Source organism: Anarrhichthys ocellatus, unplaced genomic scaffold (assembly GCF_004355925.1).
Source record: "Anarrhichthys ocellatus isolate YVR2014 unplaced genomic scaffold, GSC_Weel_1.0 scaffold56, whole genome shotgun sequence".
NCBI classification, from domain to species: Eukaryota; Metazoa; Chordata; class Actinopteri; order Perciformes; family Anarhichadidae; genus Anarrhichthys; species Anarrhichthys ocellatus.
In genome coordinates this window covers 1,465,131-1,491,454 of record NW_022280086.1, presented here as the reverse complement: position 1 = coordinate 1,491,454, position 26,324 = coordinate 1,465,131, and the positions used below count along the sequence as shown (strand labels likewise).

General features: G+C 43.5%; 1 protein-coding gene across 1 annotated transcript; it reads left to right on the top strand.

Annotated features, from left to right (window-relative positions):
- The first annotated feature begins 3,788 nt into the window (after positions 1-3,788).
- Positions 3,789-20,013, top strand: LOC116396547 (calcium-binding mitochondrial carrier protein SCaMC-3-like). Its single transcript, XM_031871210.1, has 10 exons — positions 3,789-4,293; positions 8,536-8,659; positions 8,812-8,899; positions 9,994-10,105; positions 10,298-10,456; positions 11,532-11,684; positions 12,013-12,126; positions 18,426-18,593; positions 19,057-19,207; positions 19,293-20,013. Exons 1-10 carry the CDS (start codon positions 3,838-3,840, stop codon positions 19,472-19,474), a joined length of 1,707 nt encoding a protein of 568 aa, XP_031727070.1. The 5' UTR covers positions 3,789-3,837; the 3' UTR covers positions 19,475-20,013.
- Positions 20,014-26,324: the final 6,311 nt, after the last annotated feature.

Below are 26,324 nucleotides of genomic sequence, written 5' to 3'. Positions count from 1 at the left end.
TCCGGTCTCTGTACGGCTGCAGTAGGAGCTGTGTCCGCATTCTCGGCAATAAGTCAGACACGTTCCCGGTGGGTGTTGGCCTCCGCCAGGGCTGCCCTTTGTCACCGGTCCTGTTTGTGATTTTCATGGACAGGATATCTAGGCGCAGCATGGGGGCGGAGAACGTCAGTCTCGGGGGTCTCGGGATCGCTTCTCTGCTATTTGCAGATGATGTGGTCCTGTTAGCCTCCTCGGATTGTGACCTCCAGCATTCACTGGGGCGGTTTGCAGCCGAGTGTGAAGCGGCGGGGATGAGAGTTAGCACCTTCAAATCTGAGGCCATGGTTCTCTGCCGGAAACCGGTGGATTGCTCCCTCCAGGTGGGGACGGAGTGCCTACCTCAAGCGAAGGAGTTCAAGTATCTCGGGGTCTTGTTCACGAGTGAGGGTAAGATGGAGCGGGAGATCGACAGACGGATCGGTGCAGCTGCAGCAGTAAAGCAGGCGCTGCACCGGACCGTCTTGGTGAAGAGGGAGCTGAGCCGGAAGGCAAAGCTCTCAATTTACCACTCGGTCTACGTTCCTACCCTCACCTATGGTCACGAACTCTGGGTCGTGACCGAAAGGACAAGGTCGCGGCTACAAGCGGCCGAAATGAGTTTCCTCCGTAGGGTGGCCGGGCTCAGCCTTAGAGATAGGGTAAGGAGCTCAGTCATCAGGAGGGAGCTTGGAGTAGAGCCGCTACTCCTTCGCGTCGAAAGGAGTCAGCTGAGGTGGTTCGGGCATCTAATTAGGATGCCTCCTGGACGCCTCCCACTGGAGGTTTTCCAGGCACGTCCAACTGGGAAGAGACCCCGGGGAAGACCCAGAACACGCTGGAGAGATTACATCTCCCAGCTGGCCTGGGAATGCCTCGGGATCCCCCAGAATGAGCTGGAACATGTTGCCGGTGAGAGGGAGGTCTGGGTCGGCCTGCTTGACCTGCTGCCACCGCGACCCGACCCCGGATAAGCGGTGGAAAATGGATGGATGGATGGATGGAGTTTATCGTTTGGTTATTGGTCCCTGTTCGCAGGGTGGTGCCCCGTTATTATTAATAATCATTAATAATTGTTACTGACATTAATAATTCTATTGAATTGAATTCTATTCTATTTAGTTTCTTAGATGCTGATAACCCAAACACGCTCCTTTACGTTCCCAACATATTGCTGATAACCCATGTCAGGCTATGTTATTCCCAACAACTGACACGATGGCTAGCCTCATTGAACACTATGGCCAGCCTCACCAGTTAGCTCTCAGAAAAATCGCTGACCTAATGGATGCCCCGAACATCGCACGTGGAGACACCTGTGGGTTCAAGCAGTTCGCACTGCGATTGAGAGCACTGGTTGGTATGTTAGATCAGCTTGGGGACAGTGGACATGCTGAGCTCCACTGTGGGTCACATGTGACACGGCTGTTGTCCAAGCTGCCTCAGGATATGCGGGCTGAGTTCAAGATGTTCATGTACCCCATGCGTGTTACCATCCCAGCCTCTTGCACTTTTCAGACTGGCTCGACAATGAGCTGAAGATTCAAGAGACACTAGCTGTGTCTCAATTCAGGGGCTGCATCCTTCGGAAGACCCAGCCTTTCGCGGTCTACGTGGGATGCGTCCTTTGAGGACCGCGAAGGCTGGACCGTGCGGTCTACGAAATGAGACGGCCTACGCTACAGAGGACTTCCCAGTTGCTAATAACTTGGTTGCCTCGACTCTGTGGCACAGACTCATCGCTCTGACGCCACCAGGAGGCCTCATAGCCGAGATACAGAGGTCTGTCGTGGACTTCTTCTGGTCTGGCCGGCACTGGATTCGTGCAACAGCTCTCTATCTGCCTGTGGCAGAGGGGGGGCAGGGTCTCATCGATATCCAGTCCAGGATCGCCTCTTTCAGACTCCGGACTGCACAGAAGCTGCTCTATGGCTGTGTTCCCAGCTGGATGGACACTGCTCGACTGCTGCTGAGGAGAGCTGGACGGTTGGGATATGATAAGCAGCTTTTTCTCCTACAACCTGAGAAAGTGGACTTGGCCGGGCTGACGCCGTTCTATGGCTCTGTTCTGCAGGCGTGGCAGGTTTTTAACATCTCATGTGAAGTTGATGAGACTCCGGGCGTGTGGCTGCTGGAGGAACCTTTGTTTTTCAACAGCTTCATAAGGACTCAAACGCTGCAGTCTGCTAGCATGCGAATGTGTCTGAGAGAAGCCGGCTGCACTAAACTGGGACATTTGGTGAAGCTGTATCATCCATGGTCACCTTCAGGCAGAACACCAACATCACGTCTGTCAGGTTGACCTACAGAATAGTGGAGGAGGTCTGTGCCGCCCTGCCACAACACCTGAGAGCATTTGCAGGAAACTGTACTCTGTCTGGCCAGTGGGATGACAACGGACAGCAGACCTCCAGTGGATGGTTGTACATGGGGCAATAGCCACAAATAGATACCGAGCACACCTGGATCCACACATTAGGGAGGAGTGTTATTTCTGCTGTCAGGCTGAGACCCTGGAACACTTGTTTGTTCAGTGTCCACAGCTGTCAGCACTCTTTGACCGCTTAAAGGGATGGTTTCAGGGTGTTGGAGAGGACTTTTCTTTCATTTTATTTATTTTCGGTCCAAAATACTGCACAAAAAAGAAGGCTGTCCACACACTGGTGAACTTTTTGTCTGGTTCTGCCAAGTTGGCCATCTGGCTGACACGGAAGAATCGGGCTTAGGGTGCCGGTAGTGAGGATCCGGTGAAAATTCTGGAGGGACTGTTGAAACCCCGACTCAGGGTGGAACACGCCTACTACCAGATGGTGGACAATGTACAGGCTTTCAGGGACAGATGGACTACTGGGAGCATTTTATGCTCAGTGGGTGCTGGTGGAGAGCTGGTGGTTAACTTTTGAACATATTGATCATTGTGATTGATTGTTTATTTGTTCTTTAGTGCTTTAATTTGGTTATTTAATTTGATTGATTTTTTGCTGTTCAAGCGGTGTTTTAGAGTGTTTTCCGTTTTCACTGCAATAGTGAAATAAAGGGACTTTTAAACCTCAAACCTCTCTCTATCTCTCTCTCTCTCTGTCCTATCCTGTGAATGCTGACGGTGCATCTTACTATCCTTTGCTGCACGTCACCGCTCACAATCCCCATAATCAATGCTATTAATAGCCAATAAGCGATCACAGTGATCGACAGCACTGCCAACTGACACATTGGTTGTGTTAAAGTCTGGTTCATTCATATGTAAGGAAAGCAAACAGAATGAAGGCAAGCCTATATGAAAAGTAAAGGTACTCATTAAAGGGACCGTTAATGCTACATTACATTATTGTATCAATGCTCGCCTGGGAGTTTATTTTGTGTAGCCTATGTAGTTTTCTTTTTTGCTTATTGGAGCGACAGTAACAGATCATAATAAGTAGAGGATACGTGCGAAATATCGCCCCTCTGAACGCAGAATGGTGAACGATGAGACTGCTAGTCACTCCTAACAGCTGAATTCAGCACGCCTAAAGAAAAGCTCATATCACGTCTTCTAGTAAACCGTTTGACTCTCTCGAGGTAGACTGCCGTGAGCGCGCGCTGAAGATGCAATTGGCGTAATGTATCAGATCCGCGTCAGAGAGAGAACGTGGATTAAATGTGTTTTGGTTTGAATGTTTGAACCTTACTCATTGTAAAATACAAATAACACATCATACACATTGACGACATATTGTTAGGCGCTTCGCGCGCGCACAGTTGTGTCATCACTGGTTTGAGAGACTGCGGTAAAGCCGGCTGCTCGTTCGCGAGCTATGATGGAAACTTTAATTCATCTGAATGAGTTTATGGATTTGTGTGAGCCGGTGTGACAGAGGGACCCGGGTAACCGATACAGGGATTCATCTCACTATAGACGGTCTAAGCCATCCATCCATCCACCCGTCCACCTGTCCGTCTCGGGGAAGGAGAAGCGCAGCCTCTCGTTATGCTGTCTCTCTGGAAACAAGGACACTTCGTCCAGTGTTACGCACGGCTGTGAAACGACCAGTCGAACACTATAGAAGCCTCTCTTTCTTTCACATGGGCGAAGACGAGGAGGGGTCCTGCGCCCAGACTCACCGCGGAGGAAACGAAGCAAACGGAGACACCGGAGCGTCTCTGGACCCGGACGGAGAGAGGAGATATGCAGAGCTGTTCAAGCAGCTGGACTTGAATAAAGATGGCAGGGTTGACATCAACGAACTGAGGACCGGACTGGCAGCTCGTGGTTTACACCAGGGAGAGGCGGAGGAGGTGAGGAGACGACCGGTGTTAGAGCGTGAGACATGCTGAGAGCAACTCACTCACGGTCCCACTCACAGCTGCTTTATTGCTGAATTCATGTTTCATATATAAAACATATGAACTATTTTGTATAGGCCTTAGGAGTCACACAGAGGCAGATGATTTGCTAATGATGAAGGATGATTAAGAGGCACCTGTGTTTGTTTATCATATCATCTGATCTGTTAGTGAAGTATCAGTGTGCTACACTAATAATCAATACAGTAGCCTTTACTGTCAGCACTATGGTGCTGACAGTAAGCATATATGCTTCAAGTAACATTCAGAAGAGACAACTGCCTTTTAAAAGTGTGAGCTTGACATCTAAACTTAACAGAAAAAAGTCACATTGAATATTGTTCTAAAATATAACTATCTCTGCCATTCAAATCCAAATTATCTTAAAAATAGAGCAATCCACTTTGTTGTCAGATGCCATAGCAACAGTGTTCTCACAAGTTTACCACCTGAGTTCCAAAGGAGCACATTGTGAGCTCCACTTCATTTGACCATACATTCAGTTTAAAGTGTCTCTGTCCGTTTGACAGAAATGACCACTGTGTCTTTATGATATGAGTTTAGCCATTATGTAATAATAACATTCCGAGGTCATTTGGTCAATAGTTCCATTCCAGTCTTTCGGCTCTTGCTTCAAAATTTCAAACCAAGTTTAATTTTCTTCCCAAACAGGATCTCAACGTGTCAGCAGTCTTTCTGCACAGGCTGAGATGTGATCCCAGGCAGTGGACGTTGTGTGCAAGTCTATTGATGAACGTAAAAGAGAAAAAGGATGAAAGGTTAAAGCGATTGAAAATGTGCATGACAACTTAAAGTTGTTATAAGACACAGGGAAAAGGGAAAATGGCGACTTAGATCCCAAATTGTATCATTTAGATTGATCTCATAATTTTGTCTTGTTATCAAAAATAGACTCAGTGTCTCATGATGACTTCCTATCTCATATTTTCTACCTTCTAAAACTTTGGACTAGAGTCGTATACTTAAAGAACTATTTATTTTGAAGTGTTACTGTCTCAGGCAAAAGTTCGACCTCATCATTTTGATCTGAAAATCGCTACATTTTGACTTATAGTATTTTATATTATCAGTATATGGTATGACATTAGAACACCCCCACAGACTACAGTAGGTAACTCTTCTGCCTTTAAATAGTAATAGTACCATAAAACAGTGTCATTTCATGTCATTAATCAACCTCTTGCAGTTCAATCGCTACTTTGTGTGGCCTAGTTATGACACCATATAAAGACAACCTGTCCCAGTTTGCAGTGGAATCTAAGCCTTTGTGAATGAATATTTTAACAGTGTCTCTGCTACACCTCTGGCTCTCACGTCACTTTACTGTGATCTTCTTGTTTTCGTCCAAAGCAGAAAGTTATTTGAATGGTTATGAAGATTGATGCATAATTCTTTCTAGCACAAACTCTTACACACACCACCCAGAAGAGAGACAATCAGGATCTGTAGACCTCACCGCCTGTAATCTGGAGTTTACCATTGTAGGTTCCACTGGGTTTTACAAACCAAGACCTTTCACATATGCATCATTAAAGTGTAACTTCACCCCCAGGTCTCCGGCTAAGTCCACCCACTGCATCATTTTGAAAAATGCAAAAAAATGGCTAGGGACTGGGGGATGAAACCACGGCCAACTCCATATCAGTCCAGCCTCCAAGCGGCGTCGACTAACATGACAGCTACAGTAGAGGTGGGGGGGGGGGCTCTTTTTACTGACTCAGTAAGTTTGTACCAGTCCCTCACTAAAGAGAGTCATCCAGTGATTGAACTGCCCAAAACACTGCAGCATTAAACAACTTCAACCAACTCTGAGGTAAAGAAAATAACTGTTGGATTTCATCATTTACTAATAAACCACCTAAAAGGGACATTTAAATTCATTGACGGTTAATGTGTCATGGACCTCTGGCTGAGTGAATGAATGATTTGCGCAACCTTCAGCTCAGGGAGAGCGAGTACTGAGTTGAAACAAGCGCTACAGTGACTGCTTTTCTCACAGCCAGGCTAGTAGTAGAAGGTATTGGAGAGTCGAGGGTGACCATATATTCAAACCGGAAGCCTTACGTGTACTGCAGGTTCATGCATGTGCATAGAAGTGCTATGAAAACCGAAAACGTAGTCTTGCAGTGTGTGTAGAACGCAGTATTTCATTGCTGGGTACTTTACAAAGGATGGATTAAGCCTCCGTTTTTTATTTATTTTTTTTTTTTTTTGAAAAGACAGACTCTCTCTCCCGGGCTGGGGGGCCTTCTGGTTGAATGTTCTCCCCGTGTCAGCTTTGGTTTTCTTTGGGTTCTCCAGCTTCCTCCCACAATCCAAAGACATGCAGCTTAGGTTCATTGATGACTCTAAATTGCCCGTAGGTGTGGATGTGAGTGCGATTGGTTTTCTCTATCTAGCCCTGTGATAGTCCGGAGCCCTGTCCTGGGTGAACCCTGCCTTCGCCCAGTGTCAGCCCTCCTCCCCCCGTGACCCTGAACAGGATAAGTCGTTAAAGATAATGGATGGATGGCTTCCAAAATAACCCATATGTGCATTTTCTGATCTACCAACACTTTGAATACAGATGCAATGCAAGTGGGTTTTCTTTGCATCTCTTCACAGATAGCCTGCAAGAGAGGCCTTAGAGAGATACTAGCAGAACTACACAAAACTGTGGAGATGAATGTGAGGAGGTTGTTAGACATGAACGCCCTGGAAAAATAAGGTCTAGCCAAACTTAATTCACTTCACAGAAGGGTCCTCATTCCAATGTCTAAAAATCCAACTGGTTCTCACTAGTTTAGAAGTACAAAGAGCATACACAGCGGCGTAAAGGGTCATTAGCTGAAAAAAGTCCTTTGACTGTTGAGGGCTCTTGTGTTCAAAAGTGCTTAGTGGCCAACAAGTGTTGCCAGCAACCTAGACAAAGTACCTGAAGGAAAACTGAGCTCCAACTGCAGGACATTTTTATACATCTGTGCCAAAACCATATTCATTATTCCTTGGTCTGTGGCCCATCCCTCCACTGAAGTCGGTTGACAAGTTTCTCGGTAACCTGGTAACAAATAGACAGACACAAAGAACACATGTCCTCATCACTGTTTTTGTTCCTCAGTCAGATCATATCCAGTTTTAATCTGGTGATGCTTTATATTACACTTCCATAATTTCCAAGACATTTTACATTTCATCAGAAGTAACGAGCACAGGAAACTAAAAAAAATGGATTCACTATGCAAGTTTCGAAAAAAATAAAAATAAAAACAATTACAAAGATGGATGATAATAGCAACATAAAATTTAGAAAATTAAAAATATGTATTACTGATGTCATGTTACATATTTTGTTGGTGATGAAGACTCTTAAAACATTACTTCACTCAAAGCATAGAAGAGTAACAGTATGCGAGTGCGTTTTTCCACTAGAACTAGCTGTAACGGGTGTGGTATGGACCCAGAAGCAGTATGACGGACACACAGAATAGTTGGAACGAAACTTTATTCCAGGCAGAACACACAACAGGCAAACAGTCTTGGATCTGCACACATGTCCAGTGGAACGCCAAGCCGTCAGGGGAGAAGGCAGACAGAAACCAGAGGAAGCAGAGGCAGAATCTCGTGGTCGGGGACAGAAGGCTGAGTCGTTTACCGGGGCCGAGGCAAGGCGGAGAAGTCCAAACAGGCAGGGTCGGCAACGGGAAAACAGTCTGAGGGTAAACGTGGGAAAGTCTGGCATAATGCAGAGAACGATCTGGCAGTGAGTCTGTGTGAGACTGGGGTCTAAATAGTAGGTGCTGCAGAGTGAGCAGGTGAGAGTGATGAGCTGATGAGGCGGGTGTGACTAACAGGTGCACTGAATGAGCTGATTAGGTGAGTGAGCGATAGAGTGGCAGGAGAGAAGGGGCGGAGTTGTGACACTAGTCTTGTATTCTTTCTCTCTTTCTCCTGATCAAGAGAGGAGAAGTTATGTTTGCAGGTAAGAAGTGCTTTACTTTTTGACTTTCACAGGGAGCACCTCTGTCCTCTTCTTCTCACTTGTGTCTCTGTTACACTCTCTATACACCCCCTGTCACCTCTGTGTTGTCTACATTACCGACACACCCTCACCTGCCCACCTCCACCTGCTCCATCCTGTCTGTACCCGCCTGTGCTCCCTGCTGAGAGACTGAGAGTCTCCCTCTGCCCCCACAGATTGTCCTCGAGAGCGACATCAACCAGGATGGTTTGCTGGACTTCCAGGAGTTCTCCCAGTACCTGTGGGCTCACGAGAAGAGGCTGTGGCTCATGTTCCGCAGTCTTGACCGCAACAATGATGGTGTGACACCCACAACACACACACACACTTAAGATCACTATGAAGCACACATACAATACATTTATTTATCTCATCTATTTATTTATTTATTATCTGATATCATCGACTAAACAAACAGACAAAGGAGTTAACTCTATCTGTTCTGTTTTCAGGTCGGATTGATGTGGGGGAGATCCAGCACTCCCTGCACAGGCTTGGTGTGGAGGTCACCATGGAGCAGGCCTCCACAATACTGCAGAGGTACAGTGTGTGTGTGTGTGTGTGAGAGAGAGCACAATAAAGGACAAGGACATGTTACAGTCTCTTCAACAGCTCAAAAAGCATTCTTTTGTTATTTCTTATATGACATGATATTTGTATCTGTGATCGGTGTCAGCACCACCCCTTACCTCCTAGATCCCAAATGACTCTGACTTTAAGAAGACATCTAACAGGGAGTGGGACCCTTCTGGAGTCTATTTGATCCCTAATAGAAGTAACGTCACTCTGTAGGATAACTAACTGCACATTTCTTTATCTGGGGAATTACTTTTTGGCAAACGAAAGGAAAACATATTTCTTCGTCCATAAAACATTTGGTGTAATAACAATGCTTGAAGGTAATTGCTGTCTCTGTACAGGCAACATTATCCATATCACAAATATAAAATACAAATGTTACTTTGGAACTATTACTATTATTTTTACTCTGAGAACAGTGGGATCTGTGGGACCTCAAACAATGAGGGAGTAAAGTTAATGCCAACTACACACAAAAGAGTAAGATGTGACCACATGTATGTGTTATTGTGGGCCACAAAGTCAGTGTTGCACAGGTGTTTTCATCGATTTGCCTGATTAGCCTCTTTTGTCCACTCTGTGGCCGTGTACAGACTGTGCTTGATTAACATCTGTCTGACCCTCTTAGTTGTGTTGCATCTTTTAGGGTGGGAGGGGTTCGACCTTTATCTGCCCCACTGGTTCATGAAGTCTGGTGACCTCACATGATTTGAACCTGATCCAGAATAAGACTCACTGACAGGAGCATCAAAGACACGTACATTTGTTAGCCTACTCCTTTATTATGGTGTTGGATACACAATGGACACACAATGAAAGATAGACAAAAAATAAAAATAACCTGGAACATGACTTAAGGTTTAAACAGGTTCAAGCAGGTTTAAACTGATGAGCTGTTTTGAATGAAGCCTGAGAGAGAAGCTGCTCTCTGGTCCACACCAAACATCAGCTGTCAGAGACACAGGACTTAAATTGTGATGCTAGAAGTATGTGATCTGCTGATGGTACTGTACTGTAGGAGATCTCATTTTCTGGAGGAACTCTCTCTCTCTCAGTATGGACAGGGACGGCACAAAGACAATTGACTGGAATGAATGGCGTGATCACTTCCTGTTCAACCCTTTCCACAACATGGAGGAGATCGTCCACCACTGGAAACACTCCCATGTGAGTCATCAGGTTCCAGTTGATAATAATGACCGTATATGAGGTCTTTAGTGATGTGGTGTCTATGGTAGGAGGCAGTGCAGAAGATGAAGCAATGTCCTTCTTTAAAGGAACTTGTTCATTTAAAAAATATGGAGGCTTAAGGTTAAAAAACAAATACAGATGTCCCTTTCATTTCTGATGTGGTTATAGATGTTTGACATTGGGGAACATCTGACGGTACCAGATGAGTTCTCAGAGCGGGAGCGGAGGTCCGGTCTGGTGTGGAGGCAGCTGGTTGCTGGAGCGATGGCAGGGGCTGTGTCCCGGACAGGAACTGCTCCTCTGGACCGCGTCAAAGTCTTCCTGCAGGTGGGTCAGTGCACTTTCACTCTGACTGAGACACAATGTTCAGTGATGGAGGAACTTTTTAAGGATTGCAATTTAAACTATATATTATACATTGTGGATAATAGAGCCTGAAGAAATATATTATGAAATAACAATAGGAAAATTTGGACTAACCAAGGTGAGTTACCACATTACCAGCAGGAAATGCTCTTTAGTATATCCTTCACTCACAGATGCATTATGGTTTTTAATTCCTGTGGATAGCAGATATCAACTGTTAGTGAATGCAATGCTATGGCTTTCTTACAGAGTCTGCAGCTCATTCTATTCCTCAAATGCTGCTCTGACATTCACTTGCACTCACTTACAGAAACGAAACAAAGCACATGGTGGGTAGTTCAGGTGGGTGGTTGGGGCATTAGCAGTAAAACACAGAGCAAAGTCAGCTCTGCCTGTGTTCACAGCTTGAAATGTCAGCATCCATTTAGATAACAGAGGAATGACGGGAAGCACTGAAACCTCCTGATTTATTATGTAATTTTCGACAGAGAGCCAATGGAATATTACTAATTGATTAATGATTAAAGGGTTGAACCCACATATCCAATACTATCCAGTATAATGATTAGAATATTGAATGTGTCTTCACACTGCCATTATAGGTGTGGTTGTATTGAACTTGAAGAGTTAGTGTTAAAGTGAAGGGGTCACTGGTTTTCGGAGTTGTAACTTTATTGTTCTGGTTCACTCTCACCTGCTCAGCACCTGCTCAGCACAGCCAGAGACCAGCTGGTGAACATAGTGGAGCATGTAGCAGCTAAAGAGACAGATATTTTTGAAAACAGACAGCTGAAAGAGAATGAATTTTGGACTTCCATTCATCAGCTGGACAAAAACCCTACCCTATATGAATGAGAATGCTCTGTTTGTGTAAATAAGAAACTGTTGGCCAACATGTTAGCATACTGCTTAACCTTTCTACCGACAAAGTCTTCACCCACGGCAGTGGGGTTAGATATACACACTAGCCTACCGTAACATTTCAAACTTAGCGCAGGTTGTAATAAAGATGACTGATCTGTGTTTGTGTGTTTAGGTACATGGCTCTACGTCTCGGGCCATTAATCTGTGGTCCGGACTGAGGGGGATGGTCCAGGAGGGAGGCGTCTCCTCACTCTGGAGGGGAAATGGCATCAATGTCCTCAAGATTGCCCCTGAATCTGCCATTAAGTTTATGGCCTATGAACAGGTCAGTGCACTTCAATTAATCCACAACAAAGTGAAACTCTATCTGCTTAGATTGCTAGCAGACAGATTTGCTGCTGTGAAGTGTCCTTTTAAATCATCTTGTCATGTCAAATAGACATAATTGTTATTATGGCCAATGGTTCCTCTGTTTCAGATAAAGTGGATGAATCCTACACACATCATTTTCATATATGTCAGGGAAGTCTAATTCTGTGTATACCTTTACACTTCCTTTTTCTCATATTGCATTTTATCACTACCACTCCTTTGCTCTCTCCAAACATCTCCATCCATGGCTTCCCATCTTCCTGTTCCTTTTCTTACTCTAGATCAAGTGGCTGATCCGAGGAAGTAAAGAGGGGGCCGGTTTAAGGGTTCGAGAGAGGTTCATTGCTGGCTCTCTGGCAGGAGCTACCGCCCAGACCATCATCTACCCTATGGAGGTTAGTTTGAAGTGTGTAGTTGAACGGTTCATATTAAGATAGGGCAGACAGGTTCCACTGTTTCTGCAGTTGAACTGTTTGTATTGTACTCTGTTTTAAATACATGCAAATTAAATTATGGTTCACAAGCTCCTTTAAAGGATCACTTTGTTGGGACCATGTGGATGTGGTTTCACCATCAAGTTAGGCCTGCATGGCCTGCAGAGCAGTGAAAAGCCTGATTTGAGTTTAAGATAACACCAACCCCCGGGAACGTTTAGCTTAGTGTGTCTGGGGCATAATTGGGTCATATAGTGTGTTTATTACCTTCCTTTGTTTGTTTGCAACAAGTTACTGTATTGTTAACGTGTCATTGTGTATGTTCACGGACCGCAGAGTTAGTGCTGTGAAGAAACTACTGTTGTGTCCCATCTGAGGATCTGCCTTGGCCTTCTTTTTCTCCTCTTTGACTTTAACTTTAATAAACAACTGCCTGCTCTCTGAGAAAATGCAAGCATAATTTTACTTCTTCAGCTGTAAAACTTGTTAACCAAGGTTGATACCCAAACACCACTTAAGTATGTCCTGAGGACCGGGATGGACTGGCCATTGTGAAGACTCCCGAATGGCTGATTCATTCCAGGCCGAACCGGCCGGTGGTCATAGTGTTTATTTTTCACTTTCTTATGTCAGTAGTTACTCTTTGGTCATCGGCCATGGCATGAGCCAGCCTGGCAATCGCAACCACAGACAGCTGCCTTTCAAACTGGGCCAATCTGATACTTTCAATACTCGAGGGGTGTAGGTAGTCACTTTCATTGTGAACTTGACAAACTGTGACTAGTGTCTTGTTAAGATTCAATGTACAAACTGAGGAGGCAGGTGTCAGCGAGACATCCTAAAGTAAGTTTAAAGTCTTCAGCAGCATCAGATTCTCTTTCTACCAAAAAACTCTGTTAGTGTTAAAATTCCTGCCACCAAAAATTCTGGGCGCTCACATAAAAAACCTCCATCTCAAAGGCTGCATTTCTGTAGTGCATCCCTGCCTGAGCACTGGGTTTAGCATAACGGCCAAGCGGCTCTCTACTGTGCAGGTTTTGTGAATGATCAGGACACTGTCGTCCTACATTTGCTTTGGTAGCCGAGTCTCTTGAGCTGTGTTCTACATGAAACAGGAGTAGTCTTCTTTTAATAGAAGCAAGTACTGCAGCACAATGATAAAGCATAGAGATCAGATTCTACAAGTGCATCCACACTTTGTAAAATACAACATGCTGTTATGTTCAGAGGAATGACACTTATAGAACAAAATTTAGCAGACCAGACTCCCCCCAACTCTTCAGCACCCATCATCATAAAAGTCAACAATAGAAAAGAAAATGACTGAGGTAAAAATAAATAGGAATTAATACGCGGTGGGAAGGTGTGGAGAGGAGAAAGATCAGCTGGAGGAAACTATGGGAAATGGAAGCAACAAAAATTAGCTTTATCATCAGAGCTACTTATGATGTGCTTCCATCACCAAAGAATCTCCATCAGTGGTATGGTGAAGACCCAACCTGTGCCCTCTGCCCAACACCAGCGACTCTCAAACACATCATGGTAAGCTGCAAGACCAGCCTCACGCAAGGCAGATATACCTGGCGGCACAACCAGGTCCTCAAAAGCCTGGCATCAGCGATTAACATCAAGCGGTGTGCGACCAACTCCTTACCCCCAAGAGTAGCCAATCCCCTGAAGGCAACAGCATTTGTCCGAGAAGGACAAAAAGCCCCCAAACATCCTTCCACCAAGCGAGAAACAGGACAATTAATCATGGCCTGTGACTGGAAGATGCTGGTCGACATCGGCCAGCAATTGATCTTTCCTCCAGAGATTGCTGCCACCAACATCAGGCCAGACCTGGAACTCTGGTCCCCTTCACTGAAGACTGTGTAAATCATAGAGCTCACAGTCCCATGGGAGAACGTGTTTGAAGAGGCCTATGAACGTAAGAAGCTACGCTATGCAGAGCTTGCAGCAGAAGCAAAGCAGCATGGCTGGAACACAAAAAACTGTCCAGTGGAAGTGGGATGCAGAGGATTTGTGGCTTCTTCGACAATCAGACTGCTGAAAATGCTGGGAAGCCACAGTCGGGCTCTGCGGCAGACCATCCAAGGCAGTCTCAGAGGCGGCTGAAAGAAGCAGACAGTGGATTTGGATCAAGCGGAATGACCCATGCTGGGCTCCAAATAGGTCAGCATAACCCACTTGAGAATCCCCACCTGTTAACCATTCAAGCGTCTACCATTCTCAATGTTGTCAAGTTTGAGACAGTTGGGCACGGCACACAAGCTGAGGGCTAATCATCCTGCAGCTGGCCGCCCTTTGGGAGAGTGTATAGTGTTGAAAGGCCGAAACACTCAATGACACAAGGGAACATTACTGATGATGTGTTCTGGGCCCAACTGTCCCAAAATTCTACAACCTAAACCAAACCAAGATACACCCCACACAAGCTGGAAAACCCCCACTTGTAGATCGTCAACCACTCAAAACAAGGTTAATTTCCTGGAAGTGCTCACCACCTTGGCACAAAGGACAGACAAACATCATGTCCTGTGTTTTTTGATTCTAATATCAGAGGGCGAAGTTCTTAATTTATCACGTGATATACGTTCCTTCCCGATACCTAAACTTGCGAATTCTCCAGTACCGATCCAATACCAGAGTGCTAAAAGCAAAAAGAGTCACAGTTCCATCTTTAATATCTATTTCATATCGCTGTGAAACATCTTCATCAAAAAACTGGATTTATTCAGCTGTCTCGCCAAAAACAGAATTTTACATGCATCATAATGTAACTCAATGCAACCTCCGCCAACGTTAGCTATTAGCTCCAGAATTTTGACAAGCAGGATTCATCAGGATTTGTTGTTCGAAATGTAGCATCGTCAGAGAAAACTAGGCTGACGGTGTTTAACCACAGGTGTGTAGTACTTGTTTTTACTTGTGCAGTATCAATCGGACAGGATGTATGGATCGGGTATTGAGTGATGCGTGTTGTTGTTCCAGTGTAGAGTAAATGACCTGATAAATGATATAACATAATACCGGATCAGTGCATAGACTTCAGTACTCGCCGATACCCTGTCCAGCATTTTAGGCTGTATCGGTGGCATTTCGGATACTGATATCGGTATCTGAACAACTCTGACTCTCACCCATGCTCATCTTCTGCAGGGTGTCTGAGCTAACCAGCCTGGATGTTTGACAGGAGCTCAGAGTAGAACCTGCTGGTTTGAGTTGAGTTAATTCAGGAATCTGGAGGTTTTCTGAACATGTCTAACTGGAAGACGACCTAGAACATGCTGCAGGGATTACATTTAAACAATAGCTCACAACAGGCCAGGCCCTTCTGTGCTGGCTACCTGCACATACCGAGGCGGTTGCTTTTGCTTTTGCTTTTTTCATCACAGGCAAGGCAAGGCAAGTTGATTTGTACAGCACATTTCAACAACAAGGTAATTCAAAGTGCTTCACATAAAACCATTAAAAGCATCAAAACATAAGGCAAAAGAAAAGGAGATTTAAGAACATTCATTGAAACAATAAAAACAGTGTAAGAAATAAAATACAGGAGTGAAATGCAGGAAATTGAATCTGGTTCAATTAAAGGCAGCAGCAAAAAGAAAAGTCTTCAATCTTGATTTAAAGGAGCTGAGGGTCTCGGCAGACCTGCAGCTTTCTGGGACTTTGTTCCAGATATGTGGAGCAGAAAAACTGAACACTGCTTCTCCATGTTTAGTTCTGACTCTGGGAACAGAAAGTAGACCAGTCCAAGACGACCTAAGGGGTCGGGATGGTTCATAAGGTAGCAGCAGATCAGAGATGTATTTAGGCCCTAAACCATTCAGTGCTTTATAAACCAACAGCAGGATTTTAAAGTCAATTCTTTGTTTGACAGGAAGCCAGTGCAAAGACCTCAGAACTGGAGTAATGTGATCCACCCTCCTGGTCTTAGTGAGGACTCGAGCTGCAGCATTCTGAATCAGCTGCAGCTTTCTGACTGACTTTATACAGAGACCTGTAAACACACCGTTACAGTAGTCCAGTCTGCTGAAGATAAATGCATGGACAAGTTTTTCCAAATCCTGTTGAGACATAAGTCCTCTAATCCTTGATATATTCTTCAGGTGATAGGCTGATTTTGTAATTGTCTTGATATGGCTATTCAGGTTGAGGTCTGAATCCATAACTACACCCAGATTTCTGGCTTGGTTTGTGGGTTTTAACATCAGTGATTGAAGCTGAGCGGTGATTTTCAATCGTTCGTCCTTGGTACCAAAAACAATTACTTCTGTTTTATCTTTGTTTAATTGAAGAACATTCTGGCACATCCAGTTGTTGATTTGTTCAATGCAGTTACCCAGCCCTTGTATGGGATTATAGTCCCCTGGTGACATAGTTATGTAGATTTGTGTGTCGTCTGCATAATTATGATAACACACTTTGTTGTTTTCCATAATCTGAGCTAGTGGAAGCATGTAGATGTTGAACAGAAGAGGCCCCAGTATTGAACCTTGGGGAACACCACATGTCATTTTAGTCAGCTCTGATGTGTAATTAGCTACAGACACAAAGTATTCTCGGTCCTTCAAGTAGGATTCAAACCAGTTATGTGCTGTGCCAGAAAGTCCCACCCAGATTTTTAGTCTTTCTAGGAGTATGGCATGGTCGACCGTGTCGAATGCAGCACTGAGATCCAGTAATACTAAGGCTGAACTTCTGCCATTGTCTGTTTTTAAGTGGATGTCATTGAAAAACCTTAACAAGAGCAGTTTCAGTACTGTGATGCTGTCGAAAGCCTGACTGGAAGAGATCAAAGCAGTTATTTACGGCCAAGAATTTGTTCAGCTGTTGGAAAACCACTTTTTCAATTATTTTACTTAAAAATGGGAGGTTTGACATTGGCCTATCATTTTTCATTGTTGCGGAGTCTAAACTAGCCTTCTTTAGGAGCGGTTTAATAACTGCAGTTTTTAGGGCTTGTTGGAAGACACCTGAGAGAAGGGATGCGTTTACAATTTGTAAAAGATCAGTGGTCATGCAGTTTGAAATATTTTTGAAAAAGTGTGTTGGTAGAATATCCAAGCAGCAGGAGGATGACTTCAGATGTTGTATGTCTTCTAGGCTTCTACGGTCGATTGAATGCAATTGTGTCATGATATTTGAATGGATGTTATTTAGAGAAGGGGACAACACATATCCTGTGGTTGGTGTCGAGGCACTGACTGCTTGTCTAATTTTCTGAATTCTGTCAGTAAAAAAGGAGGCAAATTGATTGCATGCCCAGGTGGATTGGAGCTCAGCAGCTACCGACACTGGAGGGCTAGCGTTATATTGATATCTTTATTTGGCTCAACATCATATATGTTGCCATTTATTGTTCAACCAGTGAGAAACTATCCAGCGTCAGTAAGATGACTGTAATAACTGCTTCTACTAGGCTTGTCTTCATTTGTCAGGTGGAGGTGTGTTGCTTGGTGTGGCGAGGATGTCACTCCACTTTCTGTGGTTGTCAATGGCTCTAATCTCTCTGGTGTCAAAATCATCTGACTAATGGTGCTAATTTTGGTTTGCAATATTGGAATCCAGTAGTTCAAGTACTTACAAAGTATGTCGTTAGCGTGAAGCCTCACGTTTATTCTGGCAGCTCGTTCACTTCGCTCTGCAAGTCCCATGCCGAATTTCTAGACCAAAGTTGTAGAAGATCTCTGAGCCTAAGTCCCTGCGCATGCGTGTTCCAGCAGTAAACACACACTCGTATTTTTACAGAATGTACACTGCTCTCATTACGATGTCCTGGGAGCTTCTTGTTGGCAGCATAGTCAGCATTATGATGTTTTATATGAAAGATTAAATGCGTTCAATCACGTCTTCGTGTAGACCACATTTCACCGGCCAGCGTAATATGACTTTGGAAAATTGCATTCACAGTAACCAATATCATCTCTCTGTCAACCTACAACTGAACGAACATCAACATTTTAAAACAAATTGGTGTTGTGTGACACGTTGATGCTGTAACCACATTTTAGCCGGTTGAAAAGACGGTGAAAATAGGTCTTAGACGTTCAGACCCAATTTCAACCACTTTTCAATCAGAAACCAACGTTGAAATCACGGTTGGTGCTCACTGGGTTTCTTTGTAAATATAAGAATACAAAAACTAGTTCTTCCTCCTTCTCCAATGCCCAATTTCAGAAGAATCTCTTGTTCCTATATGTCCTCACTCTTCCATCGTCTTCAACCTTCCCCTGTCCCTCTCTCTTGGGTAGGTGCTGAAGACTCGTCTTACTTTAAGGACGACGGGACAATACTCAGGTATGGCTGATTGTGCCAGACAGATCCTGAAGAAGGAGGGAGTCCGGGCCTTCTACAGGGGCTACCTACCAAATACACTGGGCATCATCCCCTATGCTGGCATTGACTTGGCTGTGTATGAGGTGTGTGTACTTTTGCCTGTTTTTATTTTATAGGTAATGTAGCCACATTTCCACAATAAGTGAAGGGTGGTGGAAACTACACAAAATAATGTAAGGTCTAATTGTATTTAAAGAAATAAAAGAAGGTCTTTGAATTGATAATTGGTAATTAGATGGTTTGGTGAAAAATATCAAGCTCCAAGTAATAACTGATTATTCTATATTTTTTATTGTCAACAAATCCCATGAAAAACCAACAATCTATTAGTCTGTGTCTCAATACTTTTGGTCTCCCCGGCTAATGTCAGCGGCACTCAGTCCCAAGTCAGTCGATTGGTTCCCACTGAAGTCGTAAATCTATAACTATACAGGTTCATTTCTTTAAAGCTCAAGGTTTCCTAAAACTCTCTTTTGCTCATTCCTTTCATTCCCCCACTCTTCTCTCTATTTTTTTTAAACTCTATCTCACTGCTCATGATTTAAGACTCTGAAGAACGCCTGGCTCCAGAGGTACTGTGTAGGTTCAGCAGATCCAGGAGTGCTGGTGCTGCTGGGCTGTGGTACCATCTCCAGCACCTGCGGCCAGCTGGCATCCTATCCCCTTGCTCTCATTCGGACACGTATGCAGGCACAAGGTGAGACATACTGTCAGACATATTCTAAACATGCTGAGCATAAACAATGATCCAGCAATGACCTCCATATTTCCTCTTCTTTTAGCCATCACTGAGGATAAACCCAAACTGACCATGGTGGGCCAGTTCAAATACATCATATCCAATGAAGGGGTACCAGGCCTGTATCGCGGCATCACCCCCAACTTCCTCAAAGTGATTCCAGCTGTCAGCATCTCCTACGTGGTGTACGAGCACATGAAGAAAGTTCTCGGCATGAGTTACTAGACTGAGACAAAGAAGATGGATTAATAACAAGGACAGAAAAGGCAAAGGTTTCATTATGCTTGTAAGAGGAAGAGGAGAGGTCATGATGCTGCTCCTCAGTCCTCAACGGAAAAGAAAGGACGAGGAGATGGGAAGAGTGAGAACAACTGAGAGAACAGTTTTGAACTTTGGCAGAAAATATTGTGTCAATGTGAGAATCCATCATTCAGAGAAGGAGCTGAGAGATAAAATATGTTTTCAGGGGCTTCTAACTGGCTGCTTCAGGAGAATGTTTCAGATAGTGGGTGGTTTCCACTGCTGCCTCTGTTTGATTCCAGTGTGAACTGAGGTTGGTGGGAGCAGCAGGGGGCATCAACAATGGTAAATGGTTTTGTATAGTGCTTTTCTAGTCTTTCCGACATACTCGGAAGGGCTTTAACACTACTTGTCATTCACTTATTCACACACTGATGGATACAATGCCACCTAACATCAGACTAACTAACATTCATACAGGGAGCAATTTTGGGGTTAAGTGTCTTGCCCAAGGACTTGCTCATGCGACTAGCGGAGCCGGGGATCGAACCACCGATCCTCTGATTGAAGGACGACCCTGCTCTCTACTTAGCCACAGTTGCCCACAGTTTTTTTAATTACCTCCATGGTTCGCTATGTAACCATGGCAACAACAGAAACCACATCTAATTTTACTGGTTTAAGTTCCCTGAAGTCTTCACCTCAACTTGGAGCAGCACCAGCGTCGATGTGTGATTTTCCGCAAGGGCCAGTAAACAATATTTCTGATATTAGTTAGCTAAATGTAACATTAAGTTGTTGCTTACCCATCTGCCCTATTTGAAATTACAACCCACCATGTTTAGCTACGTGGTGAGACTAAAATCCAATCATGTGATCTACAGTAAAATATGAGCGCTGTTGTTCAAGGAAACGGAGCATTCTATTTTCATATGAAATAACCAACGGGTAAATTAAAATGGTTGAAAGTACTTTACTATCCAACACTTTTTCATGTAATAATAATACAAAATAACCCTTGTGTAAGAGCTAGTGGATAGTGACGATGACAAAATAATGTCGAGACATGAGACTGAAAACAATAAGTTGGAAAACGTAGGCTACAAGCTAATGCTCACAGTTGGTAAAAACGAGCTTAGTTGAGTTTCATATTAAATTGTATGGGGAAACAATAAACCTTCACACATACACTGCACTTGTTGCTCTGCTGCTCCAGAGTGTCCAGAGTACGCTGTGACTCTCTGAGAGTGCGGTATCTGAATAGCACACGCATACCAACAGCCCTCTGATAGTTACCAATGGACTAGTTTGTGCCAGAGTGCGCTCCGGCAATGTACACAAACATACCCTGCAGGTAGCAGATGGCGAAAACATGGAGGCTGTTGGTGGGGTTGACTCTAACCAGAGCCATCATTTAAAATAGAAAGTTGTAGCTAGTCAATTGTATTACAATACTTCCTGAATATTTCCTCAGGTACATGCACAACATATTCCCTTCTTCCTTTATACTTTCATTGGAGTACACTGTATTTTTCTGCTCAACAGGAATGAAGCCCAGACAGTTCAGCTTTAGAAACACAGTATTACTAAACCAGAAGGGACATTTATGTCCATGGAAGTTCTTTGACACAGTGATAGAAAGACATGGAATCTATCTACACTGGACTTTTCTAGAAACAACTTCAATGTGCTGAGGAGAGCGATTGTTTGGTGTGACAGTGCTGGCTAACTATGTTCAGTTCAATTCAATTTGTTTTTGTACAGCCCAAAATTACAAATTCTCCTCGCAGGGCTTTACAATCTGTACACATACGACGTCCTCTGTCCCGGAACCCTGACATCAGAACAGGAAGAACTCCCCCAAAAAAACCTTTAACTGGGAGAAAAGAGGGAGAGACCTTAGGGAGAGCAACAGAGGAGGGATCCCTCTATCAGGATGGACCAACGTGCAATAGATGTCATGTGTACAGAATGAACAGCATAACAGAGATGCAACACATTCAATGCATATGACAGAACCACGGCAGGAGGAAAGACCAGAGTCCAGATATAACCAGGATCCACGGACACCTGCGAGGCGAGAAAGCACAGAGACTCTGGTGAAGAAGCAAAGTCAGTAATGTGTGTTAATGGTGTCGTTAATATAGAATCAATTTTAAATTACAGCTGCGAGCAGCGATGAACGGGCCCTCGCATCCTCCAGCGCGTCGGGGGTGCCGGCGGGACTCTGGCCTGCACGTCCGAGAACGTCCGCGAACGTCGGACAGCGCGTCCGCGAGTGAGATGTTTTTAATCCCACATGGACCGCCTGATGGTGGAAATGATGCTTTGCAAATCGTCCGATGCTTCCTGTATCCGCTGCCTGGCGCTACAGAACACGTGCATTATGTAGCTCTATATCAAGTTTAAACCACATTGTGTAAAAGTCATGTAAATCGGATGGTGTTTGTCAAAAAACTCAGATTTCCTTTCGCCAGCAGGTGGCGCTGTGAGTATTAGGGAAAATTAGCTTGTAGACATCCTCAGGCCATGAGTGTTATCAAGCATGTGAAGTTTGGGACCGTTTGGAACAAGTCCAGCTGCGTTACATCAGACATTTCCTTTAGCCAGTAGGCTTCGCGGGTTTATTGTAGTGCCCCCTAGTGGTCGAATGCAAAGAAATTCTCAGGGTATGTTATTGGATGCGATGTGCACATATGCTGAATATTTTGGGAATTTAGAAAAAATGGTTGAGAGGTTATGTGTATTGATATTTTGCCACGCCCCTAAGAAGTGTATTGGTCCATATCTTGTAAACGCAAAGAGATATCAAAAAGCTTTTGATAACTTTTGATGATCTAGATCCAATTATGATCCACAGTAAATTTCGTAGAAATCGGACCCATCGTGTAGGAGTTCGCAAAAATGTGTTTTTTTCACTAAATTCAAAATGGCTGACTTCCGGTTGGGTTTAGAGCTTAGAGCTCAAGGGGCTTTTTTGTAAGTCTACATGTGATACATCTGTTTACCAAATGTTATACATCTAAATTTTATATATAGATAGTGAAACGTACTGCGAGGGCTGCATCGTCGAAATATTGTATATATTCATACAAAATTGAAAATGGCCGACTTTCTGTAGGGTTTGGAGCATGGTCCCAAGAGACTTTTCTTTAAGTCTCTATAGGACACATGTGCCTACCAAGCTTCATATATGTAGCCAAAACGTAGCGCTGGGGCTGCTCTTTTGAAATATTGTAGGGGGTGCTATAGAGGCAATTTAAAACTGCCAATTAAGAAAATCATATAAACTATTTCTTCATATGACCTGTGACAAAGTTCCATGAGTTTTTGAGCATCCCAACTCACTAAACCATTAGCTTCCTTTTTCATGGCGAACGATGCGTCGCCACGGCAACAGTGTTCAACAAAAACTCACAAAATTTTCATGATGATGCATCATCAATGTCTTAAGGCTATCCTTAACAAATGTGAGACTCATCAAGTCACCTGGCTAGGAGGTATAAATAAAAGTATAGAATATGACATTTCCTTTAGCCAGTAGGTGGCGCTATGAGTTATTGAATTGTTTTCAATTGAAGTATGTTTAGGCTTGAAGTAGCATCATGCATAATAAGTATTGTGCAGATTGGATAATGTACCTTGGAGTTATAACAACTTATAAGAACTTATTTTTTCATAAACAATGAGGCAAAATGGCCGCCACGCCACGTCAAGGTTCTTCAATGAAAACTCTTGATTTTGATAACTTTTAATCACAAAGGTCTTAAGAGCATCCTGACCAAAGTAGAAGTTGATCGCTTAAAATCTCTAGGAGTTCGTTAACGTGTGAAGGCTGAAAAATGCAAAAAGTGACAATAAAGCACAACTTCGCGGGCTTACTGTAGCGCCCCCTAGTGGTTGAATGCAAAACAATTCTCAGGGTATGTTACAGGATACGATGTGCACATATGCTGAAAGTTTTGTAATTTTAGGACAAACGGTTGAGAAGTTGTGTATTGATATTAAGCCACGCCCCTAAGAAGTTTATTGGTTCATATCGTGTAAACGAAAAGAGTTATCAAAAAGCTTTTGATAGCTTTTGATGACGTATATCAAGTAATGATTCACAGCCAATTTGGTAGTAATCGGACCCAGCAAGGAGGAGTTCGCAAAAATATGTTTTACACTAAATTCAATATGGCGGAAAATCTAAGTAGGCGGAGCTTAGGGGTCTGATTGGCTTTTTTGTAGATCTAGCTCAAGTGGACATGTGTGTTGAATTTCAAGTAAATCGGACATACTGGCCGAGGGGCGTCGCCAGTCCGACTTGTAGGGGGCGCTAGAGAGCCATTTTTTTACACAGAAAGATGCATTCTTTTTCAGATGGCTACTTTTACCAGGCTTTTCCTAATGATTCAGAGGTTTGAGGTGGAGGAGCGAATGTATGCATTGCTTGCTTAAAAAGACTCAGAGTACAGGGGGGTAATTGTTACCCATGGTTTGAGGTGCGAGTAAGTGGACTCTAGTTCCATGGCGGTGGACGGTGGTATCTGCAAAGAGGCTGAAAACTTCTTTCAGAATGATGATCTTCATGGGTTGTTCTGCTCTCGGCTATCTCTACTGATATCATGAACCTCGTCATAGTTTAACGTTTCATTCACCACTAAGATCAGTCTCCAGACTAACTGAACTGTTGTCTTTGTCCAACTTAATCTTAGTTTGAATAAAAGTTCAGACCTTCTCACCACGTCTTCATCAGCAGATGCAGTTTGCTCAGTTGTCATAGAGATGGATCCGTTGACATCGTGCTCAGCAGCTGTAATGATTTCCTCCTCAGCACCGTTAGAACTTCTCGTCCATTCTGGCTGACATGTAAAAGTTGCCCTCTGGAGTTTTCTTGCAAATAAACAAAAGTTATGTTTACCTTTATTAACCGTTAAGCATCAAAGTTAAGTTTAAACCTTGGGAATTGAAAAACTATATTTTTCTAGAGCTTCCATTCATACGACAACTTGTACAACTGAGAAAACTGAATGCTCTGAAAAACTTATGAGAGGGCCGAAAACCGGTCAGATATCACTTGTCAGCTTGTTGTATATCAGCTGTTCCCAGGACCACAAAGATTTAGACCACATTTTCCAACACTAACGCCAGAATAATTGGTTGAAGGTATTTTCATGAGGTGGAGAATTACTCTCAAATGATCTAAATAATAACCCTATCTGGAAGCTAATTAAGAGCCGAAGCTAACCTTCATGTAGTTCTGTGAGATCACATTGGCCAGGTGGACAGGCAGCTGATTGGTACAGTGGTGACTTACTGGGAAATTAGTCGGTTCTCTGGGCAGATTGTTAGGCACCTGAATGCAAGGCAGCAGCACTAATCATGTCAAACAATCAAAATTAATGTTTGGGAATTTCTTCAAATTTGGCACAAACAAGGATGAGCTGATTAATATTGACTTGTCAACGGTCACTTTGACCTCACAAACACGTTTTTGGCTATTACTTTTTATAGTAATCATGACAATTTCACAAATTCCCTCCTCTGCCCACTCCAGTATTTTTTGTACACTCCCTCAGTAGACCTTGATTTGGGATTATTTTGTCCAAACTAACATTTCTAAGATCAAGAATGAACTTTCACATTAAACTTTAGCTTAACTGTAATTTATCAAACCATAAAATAGCATTTGTTCTGTTGTAGAAAGCAGTGAATGGATTGTTCTCATTATAGGGACTCATAGTGACTCATAGTGTGCACCAGATCAAACCTCCAGATTAAACCAGAGTGAACACATTCTTCTGCTGGTTTATTGCCTGTGTCTGCCCATTTTCTGCCATGAAACTAGAGGCCAGTGTGTGGTTGGTGTATTATGGAACATTTATAATGAGATGATTTATCATCCCAAATATTCAAAACCATCTGATTTTCTGACTTGCAATATATTTTATAAACTCAAAATCTATTTTTTATACCTTGTTCCCTGCACTGGAGCTTCAGCCAAACACCTAAACCTTTGCTGCAAGTGTCAGAATATTAACCGTTGAATCAACAGTAATTTTAATAAAAGAGAAAAGAGGGAAATTATTGAGTCTGTAACTGTGCATGATTTATTTTAGCAAATTTAGGTATAACTTGAATATGAGCCGCACAAAAATGTTCAGTAGTTTGTTGGTGCTATTTTGAAGCAGCAAGTAAATGGGCCATTGATACACTCCCATACACTTTGAATGTCATCATCTTTATTATTTTTATGAATGCTTAATTCTCTGATTTTCCTCCCTTGCAAGAGTACTTGAAATAATAAATGCTTGTTGCCACTGGGGCCTTGCAAGCATGACATACAATATTTGTAAAGCATGAGTTCATGTTTCCATGCCTGTTGTGAAAGTGTAGCTTTATTGTGTGCGGACTGTATTGCCTTTCTTCTATGAGCTTTTTCCACCCAAATGACAGAGATGTTGTAATTTGAAGTCAATTACACAAAAATAACTTTCTAGTTTTGGTAAATCAGTTATGTCAGTAGACACTGTATGTGCACTTTACATGCCTCAGTGGTAGAATAAATTCTGACATTGTACAAAGAAGAGGGCTGTAACTGTGGTCCATCTATGAAGCATAATTCATTTTCCATTGTTCACGTTGTATAATGAACAACGTCAGTTTAGGGGCATTTCCTAATATCATTGGTCTACTTGTGTTCATGTAAATGTATCTGACGTGTGAGTTCGTTGTTCAATAGTCCATGGTGTACCGGTCTCTGCTGGAGGATCTGGGTCTGTCCACGGTGGAGCGGTCTCTGCTGGAGGATCTGGGTCTGTCCACGGTGGACCGGTCTCTGCTGGAGGAT

Bases quoted from the DNA above. Each gene is read 5' to 3' on its own strand.
- LOC116396547 (XM_031871210.1), top strand. From the start codon at position 3,838: ATGAGTTTATGGATTTGTGTGAGCCGGTGTGACAGAGGGACCCGGGTA. The intron at 12,127-18,425 runs GTTAGTTTGAAG...TCTCTTGGGTAG, and splicing joins CCATCATCTACCCTATGGAG to GTGCTGAAGACTCGTCTTAC. The intron at 18,594-19,056 runs GTGTGTGTACTT...TCATGATTTAAG, and splicing joins TTGACTTGGCTGTGTATGAG to ACTCTGAAGAACGCCTGGCT.